The 7,764-nt window shown below is 49.8% G+C and overlaps 1 protein-coding gene across 1 annotated transcript; it reads left to right on the forward strand.

The window, feature by feature from the left end:
• Positions 1-1,021: 1,021 nt before the first annotated feature.
• LOC148119905 (spermatogenesis-associated protein 31E1-like) lies at positions 1,022-6,619 on the forward strand. Its single transcript, XM_087896589.1, has 4 exons — positions 1,022-1,215; positions 2,293-2,344; positions 2,894-2,954; positions 3,199-6,619. The coding sequence occupies exons 1-4, from the start codon at positions 1,030-1,032 to the stop codon at positions 6,311-6,313; spliced, it is 3,414 nt and encodes a 1,137-aa protein (XP_087752715.1). The 5' UTR covers positions 1,022-1,029; the 3' UTR covers positions 6,314-6,619.
• The last annotated feature ends 1,145 nt before the right edge of the window (positions 6,620-7,764 follow it).

Raw genomic sequence — 7,764 nt, forward strand, 5'->3', positions numbered from 1 at the left:
ATTTCAAATATTAAAAACAAAAAAGGTCAATAAACGGACTAATGAACTGAACAATTTTCTAAAGGTAACACACAAAGGTCAATAAATATTTTTACAAAGTCTTCAACATCCTTGTCCTTCAAGTAAGTTTAAGTTAAGGCCACTTTGAGATTCCATCTCACCTAAACCACAATGTCTGAGGTCAGACAACAAGTGAGAAATTCTGTCACGGGTGTGGGGAACGGACCCTCAGCAACTGCTATGGGGTGTGCAAATGGAGGAACATGGTGGAAATCGGCATAGAGGTCCCTAAAAACAGAACTGCCATAGGCCCAGGTCTGTCATTCCTGAGCATAGACTCCGAGGATGCTGTCCACATCCTGCCAAAGAGATGCCCACACATTCATGCTGACTGTAGCAATACTCCCAATAACAAGACAAATAGGTACCAAAAAAGACCTTAATGAATTAGCCACGTGCATTCTTATGATAGAGCACTGAATTTCTGTTAGCAGTGAATTTCTATTAATAGAAGTTAGTAAATTAAAATTATATTCTTTTCAATTTTATTGCAAATTGGCAATGCTAAATAAGTGTGAGACAAAAGGAAGTTCCATGTCTGACTTGAGGCAAGGAATGACCTCATAATGAACAGACATGGATATGCAGAGAAGACACCCTGAGAGCAACAATCCCTGAGACACAACTCAAGTTCCACGGAGAAGCCCGATTTCTCAAAAACTGTGAACCTGGTGGATTCAAGCAGGCATCTTGCAGGAGACAGAGAAATTCTAGGGCTTGGGGAAGGAACAAAACATGGAGAAAGGTCTGTCTCAGACTGTTTCAGCAGGAGGACTTGGAAGGAGGGAGCAGGGAAACCAGGAGGCAGGAGGGTCTGCTGGGCTTGAGGCTGGGGAGGGGCTGTGGCTCCTTCCCTCCTGCCAGGAGCTCTTTGTGATGAGGAGGCCACAGCTGTGTGAGGTGATGGCCTGACAAGCCTGCTGGACTCCCAGGACTCAGTGGCTTGAGAGCCACAGTGCGATTCAGAAGATGGAGAGTTTTCTCCTTCAGCTGAGCAGCATTAATGACTACTGGATGAGCCTCAGCTCCATTGTCATGGCCAAGGACATGATCATTGGTCTTATGTGTGGAGCGGGGCTCTTCTTCCTACTGATCCCCTTCCTGAAGAAGTACCCAGCGTCACCACCACCTGGGAGCAGAAAGAACCCCCCAAAGGTGAGGAAAGCCTTGGTGGAAACACAATGGAGTGTGTTCAGTCTGTTGCTCACTACTGTTACTTCCTCATTTCCTAGTCAAGCAGAGAGAGAGCTGAGAGGAACTCTCCAGAAACAGCAGCACCTCATCTGCAGGGGCTGGGAAGTAGGGCGCAGGGGAGAGTGGCCTTGAGGTGTGTGCCTGAAGCTCTCAGACCGGCTGTGTGGAGTGGCTGAGAGGCCACTAAGGAAGACTGGATCTGTGGGCAGACTGCATTTCTGAGATGGAAGGGACCTTAGGGATAGGACAGGCTCTGAGAAAGAAGTCATCTGTCCTCTGTTCAAGCCCATGGTTTGTGTGTGCTGAGCTGATATGAAGTGGGTGGTGAGACCAAGGGCCTCAGACCAGGGTTCAAGTCACCTCAGGTCTGAGGAAGCGACCTTACCCAACAGCCCAAAGGCAGCAGCAGAGCTCAGCCTTGGGTAGGATCCTGTCTGAGGAACACTGACTGAGGACATCCATCTAAGTGTGGAATAGACAGCCCCTTCTTGTGTTTTCCAACAATGCCAAAGGGCAGTGTGTTTACGCATAGGACAACTGAGTCAAGGATGTGGTGTGGGAAGTCCTATAAATGTGTTGCTTTTATTGGTTAATGAATAACCAATGAATAAAGAAGCTGCAGGGAAAACTAAACTAAATGCTGGGAGACAAAAGGCAGAGTCAGGAGATGCCATGGAGCCGCAATGGAGACACCAGAAGGGAATGGTGCAAGCTGCCAGATGGAGCCTTGCCAGTAGGCTACGAGCCTCGTGGTAAAATATAAAAAATATAGAAATGGGTTAACCAAAGATATAAGAGCTAGCTAGCAATACACTTAGGTGATTGGCCAAGCAGAGAATTAAATAATATAGTTTCTGAGTGTTTATTTTGAGTCTGGGCAGCCAGGAATGAACAAGCAGCCTCACCTACAAGGATGGATGAGAGAAAGCTCTCCAGGAAATGTGGATTTCATGTTATCCACCAGCACACAGGCCAGGCAGCTTGGCCACCAGAGAGGAAGAATGGGCCCAGCTCATGTCTGTCCTTTCTCATTGTCAGGTGGTGAGGAGGAGGCGGAGCAGGACCAGGAAGAAAATTGTTTCTGCAAAAGGTAGGCTTCTGTTTCCTCTGGAGAGGCAATTCCTTCTGCCCTGTCAGTGATGAGAGCCATGGTGAGAGCCATGCTTCTGAGATACAGGATGCAGAGCACTAAGAAGAGGAGACTGCTGGGAAGGAAATCAGAATCAGGGAAATTCCCCAGGTTCTGTGAAAGAAGGAAGGTTGGCCTGGGGTGGGTGCTGCCCATGGGCTGGGGTGAGGGGTGTGGTTCAAGACAGCTGTATGCTGTGTCCCTGTAGGGGGCACTCTCAGGTCCACCCAAGAGGAGGTAGCTGCAATTCCCTCAGGCCCACTTCACTTTCAGATGACTGATCCTGTGTCCTCACAGTGTCATAGGGGGAATGCCAGGGGCTGAGGAGGAGCAAGGAAAGTGTAAATGAAGAGATGTGGTCCCTCCATGCCACTTGCTCATTCTCAGTGTTCTCTGTGCTTGGACTCTGGAGGTTGGGCAGTAGAGTTTTAGCATGGGAGGTCTGTAAGGGGTGCCGCACTCTCCTGGGAGATCTCGGTCCTCTCCTTCATCTTGTATAACCACTTCCAGGTGACAGAGATGGCAGAAAGAATGTGGAAGAGACCCAGAATGCATCACGACCTGTGGAAATGTGAGAAATTTCTGTCTTGTGGAATTATTCATATCAGGATGCGAGCTCAGGGTCTGGGGATCTTTGTGTTGGAGATATGGTATAGGGTGGAATTGGGCTACAGCCCTGTTGGACGAGACAGTAAAGGATATGGGAGGTGGGGGCTGTGGAGCAACTACGGGATGCAGGTGTTATATTTATACAGACTGATGGGCAGCTTGACCATCTGCTTGGGACTGATGGTTTTGCCTCTTAACTTCTGCAGCCCCATCAAGCAACCTTTATTGGACTCCACATCACTCCCCATTTGGAACTCTAATGAGAAACTGGATCAGCTTCCCCTCTCTCAGCTGCTGTCTGACCTCAAGGTCTTGGAGGATCTTATACAGAGAAAATGTAGCCAGATTTTCTGGGGCATGTCCTCTGTGCTCTCTGAGTCAGTGGTGGCTTCTGCCTGGGTCTCCAAGAGATCTTCCTCTGCAGGATCTAAAACCGTGAGGTTCAGCGATGCATGTGATCATTTCCCAGCTCTACCCATGGCTCGAGGACCTCCACAGATTTCCCAGACCCAGCCCTTGCCCCACCAACCGGTGACACCAAGCTTGACAGGTGTGAAAGAGGCCCAGACACTGGGCAGCCTCCCAAGCTCTCCACCAAATCGAGCACTTTCTTCATCTAGAAGTAGGGTCTGTGTAAAAGATTGTTCTACCAGTGAGACAAAGATACAGGTATCCCTACCAACTGAAAACCAGGATCTGAAGTGGAAAGACACTTTAGACTCTAGTGCCCCAAAACAGAAAGCAGACATTAGCTGGCCCGTTCACAACTTGGCCAGGGGCACCCTGCCCCCTGAAGCGGTCAGGTCAGCCTCCATCCTTCCTGAGCATTGTCAGTTCCTCCAGCACCATGAGGAGACACAGAGTGAAGACAAGGTGACTAAGGTGAGAGAAATACAAGACTCTCCCTCCAGGGTCCACTCATCCCCGGAACTGTGGGGACATTTCCCAGCCAACAGACCTTGCCAGCCCAAGAACAAGCCTGAACTCCCTCAGCCTGCCCAGCCCTCCATCCTCGACTCCAAAAACTGCAAGTTGAGCCAGACGATGGGGTCTGTGCCCTCGGCGATGCCCTTAAAGAAGTCAGAAGCATGTGACATACACGACCCCATCAAGAAGGGCCTCAGTTTAAGGGCCATTGACTTTCCTTGCACTTCAAGCAGCAGCCCTGGGAAAGGCCTGGAACCCAGAAACCCTGTGCTGTGGACAGATCAGCAGTCCGACGTGAACACTGCCCAGGACCTTTCCTTCCTCGACCCAAAGATTCAAATGAAGCTGGAATCAAACATCATGCAGCTTCCTGTGAAACGCAGATGGAGATCATATCTACAGACTCTTGAGTCAAGGGATCTCACCCCACCGGGGGTTCCAGCCTCATGCCTTCTCCAGCCTGTATATCCCTCCTCCCCCTCCTCTGTTTCTAAGGCTGAATACTATTCCAAGGCTGCTATGATCTTAGAAAAACTGCATCACCGAGATCCAGGAGGAACAAGGGTAGAAACTGTGTCAACTGCCAGGCTGCCGAGTCCTCTGTTTGCACACTCACCTTCACAGGTTCAGGTGATGCAGAGAGCCACTCCACCAGCTGCCAGCCATGGGCCGTTCAAGGCCCATCCAGATACATGCAAGAACTACCTGAGCACTAAGACCCGGGCTTTCTGCTGCCAGGCAAGAACCCAGCAGAGCAGGACTGTCCGAGGGATTGGAAGAGGGAGCCTGCAACCAAGGACCAGCCCAAGAATTTACAAGCATGCAGCATGGATAAGGTTTGAGAATATGGCCTCAGGACATCCCTGCTGGAGTGAGACAACGCTGAGCCCTCAAAAAAGGATCCCACCTTCAGTGGTCAAACAAATCAATAGGTCGAAGGAGAAAGAAAGGACCCCTCCTACATGGAAAGTGAGTCTGGGATCCACAGAGATTCCCAGTGACCAAGTCACCAATATCCATCTCAGGGACTTTGAGTCCACAGAGGCCAATAGAAGTCCAGGCCATTTCCAAACACCCACTCCATGGCACTCGGGAGACTCAGCTCTAAAAACACAAGTATGTAGTGAGATTGACTTCAGATCAAGAAAGCAACCACAGTCCTGGTCTGTGGGCCATCGTCCAGACAGCTCCCGTTCAGTGAGCTTGCCTTCAGAGCACCTGCTTCCCAGCTTCCAGAATAGAACCAAAAAACCTAAGACTTCCCAGAGCCTGGGTGATGTCTTCGTGAGGAGGGATCACAGCCAGGAGACCCAGGACTTTAGAGTTCCCAAGGATAAAATTCAAGCAAAGAATCACAATGTGTTTCATCCCAACGAAGAGAGGAAAAAATTTATGAGATCCAGAGCCACAAGCCAGGGAGAACAGCCAGGGAGAGGGAACCCCTCTACTCCGAGCTCCACCTGGTTCAACGATACAGCCATGACCAAGACTGAGCCCTCTCTTGATATGCCAGGAATAGAACAGACCCCTCAAGAAAGCTATCTGATAAAAATCATAAGGACTATTATGCAATACATAAACCTCAGCACAAAAGACAAGGGGCAGGAGGATTCTCTGAAGAAAGCAAGCTCCCTACCATCATCTATGATGACCCAGGAAAAGCTCATCTACAGCATGGCAACTGAAGTGCAATCTCTCATGAATATTATGGTTCAGATCCTGGTGAACTGGCTGGGCCTTAAGGTAGGGCACTCATCAGAGGCACAAAGGTGTAAAGTGGAACCTCTGATAGACCAGCTGAGAGACTCTTGTTTTCATTTTCCTGAGGGCGTCTATGAACCAAAGAACAGCAGAGCAGAGCAAATAAGCTCTGGTCCCCACACCAGCCCCACCGCTCAGAGTCACACATTCATGAACAAGGTGACCGGGGACAAACAGCAGGCAGGTATTGCTACCAAGGAAACCTGGGTTCCACATCAGAACAGCGTGAAGAGAGGAATGGGCTGTGAACAACTCGCCTCTCCCAAGGGAAATAACCATCCATGTAGGCACGAGGGAACTGGAGACAAGCAGCAGTTAGGTGTTGGTGCCCCGAGAACCTATGACTCAGATCAAATTAGAACGAAGAGTGGAATGGGCTGCTGTCCACATACCAGCCCCAAGGGGCACAACCATGTATTTATGCACAGAGATGTTGGAGACAAACAGCGATCAGGTGTTGTCCATAGAGCCCGTGTCCCACATCAAAGTACAAAGAAAGGAATGGGCTGCGGTCCCCTCACCAGTTCCAAAGAGAACAACTATCCGGTCACACACAGGGGACCTGGAGACAAGGAGCAATCATGTGCTCCTACCCAGGGAGCTGGTCACCCCAAACAGACCTTACCAGCATAGGTGAGGAGCAGGTGCCTCAGGCCACCTTGGTCTTTGTGCAGCATGAAATACTTCATAAGATGTTCCACCTGCCCAGCCATTGTTTCCCCTGTGATTTCCTGGCAATAAATGTCATTTTATCTTATTTTTTCTGGCAAAGCAAATCTTCCTGCTGACGCTCATCCCGTGGCTGATGACTCCCGAGAGACAGGAACCGCTTCCTCGTTTATGCTGGTTCCTTTTAGTGCAGTGGTTTCTGTCTTGCAGGGATGGGGAAGAGAAGGTCAGCATTCCGTCTGCCACAGTGCAGTCTCTGCAAAGGATGGGGCTGTGGGGAAGTCACGGTCACTGAGGTGTCCTCATCAGTCCCATCCCTGTGCAGCTGTCATTCCGTCATTACAGAGACAACAGTCTGGGGAGTTTCAGGATGAGCCAACCCTGTGAAGACCGCACCCAGGTCTGGGGCTCGTTGTCTTTTCCTTACTTTGCTCCACCTTGACATTTGTCACTGTGCAGGTTGGCGTGCAGAGACCCCAGGGAGTCAAGACCCTTCCCATGTCACAAACTGTTAAGCCCCCAGTTCAAAGGGGACAATCTCACCCTGCATTTCCAGGACAGGCATAGAGAACACCTACCCCAGGAGCCCCTACTCACCTTGATGCAGGCTGAGGATGGGCGGACCCCCAGCACCCCTTTCCTCAGCCTGGGTGACAGGGCAGTGACACTGTCCCTAGTCTGCCTTCCTTTCTGACTAGAGCAGGGGCCAGACTAGAACTTGCAGTGTGTGACCACAGTTGGCTACTGAGGGCTGAGTCACACAGGCCTGCCCAGTAATTGAGAAAGCGCCCCGGGAGAGCCACAAGCATCTCCTCAGGTTCACTCAGTTTCTCCCTTGTGACCTGCATCCATCCCACCCACGCCATCACTCGGATCAAACCCAGACTCCTGAGACCTTCACCTCAGATAGCATGTCCCCCAAGAAGGGTTCTCTACTTGGGCTAAAGCTCCAGAATGTTCATCCTAGGTAATGTAATTACCTCTCATTCATTTTTTTTGTTTGTTTGTTTTGTTTTTGTCAAAATGGGGTTTCTCTGTAGCTTTGGAGCCTGTCCTGGAACTAGCTCTTATAGACCAGACCACATTGAACTCCCAGCAATCTGCCTGCCTCTGCCTCCCGAATGCCACCAGGCTCACTCATCTTTAATAGAATGAAACACAATAAATACTGTGAGACTATCTTAATTTTTTCAGTTTTAGGTAACCGCCACTCAAATGATTACGTGGCCTGTTTTACTACGGCCACCTTGTGCTAATCCAAGTCCCACTGTGCTGACCTCTTAATAATGCGGTTCATATGATATACCAGTTGCTGCTTTGCTATAAAGAATGCCTAATTCAGCATGTAGATTGCTTTCTAGTGGAAGATTTCCGTATGGATAAAATTTGAAAATCCACAGAAAGCCCCTGTCTGT

The sequence above is a fragment of the Myodes glareolus genome, chromosome 14 (assembly GCF_982192425.1).
Source record: "Myodes glareolus chromosome 14, mMyoGla1.1, whole genome shotgun sequence".
Taxonomy (NCBI): Eukaryota; Metazoa; Chordata; class Mammalia; order Rodentia; family Cricetidae; genus Myodes; species Myodes glareolus.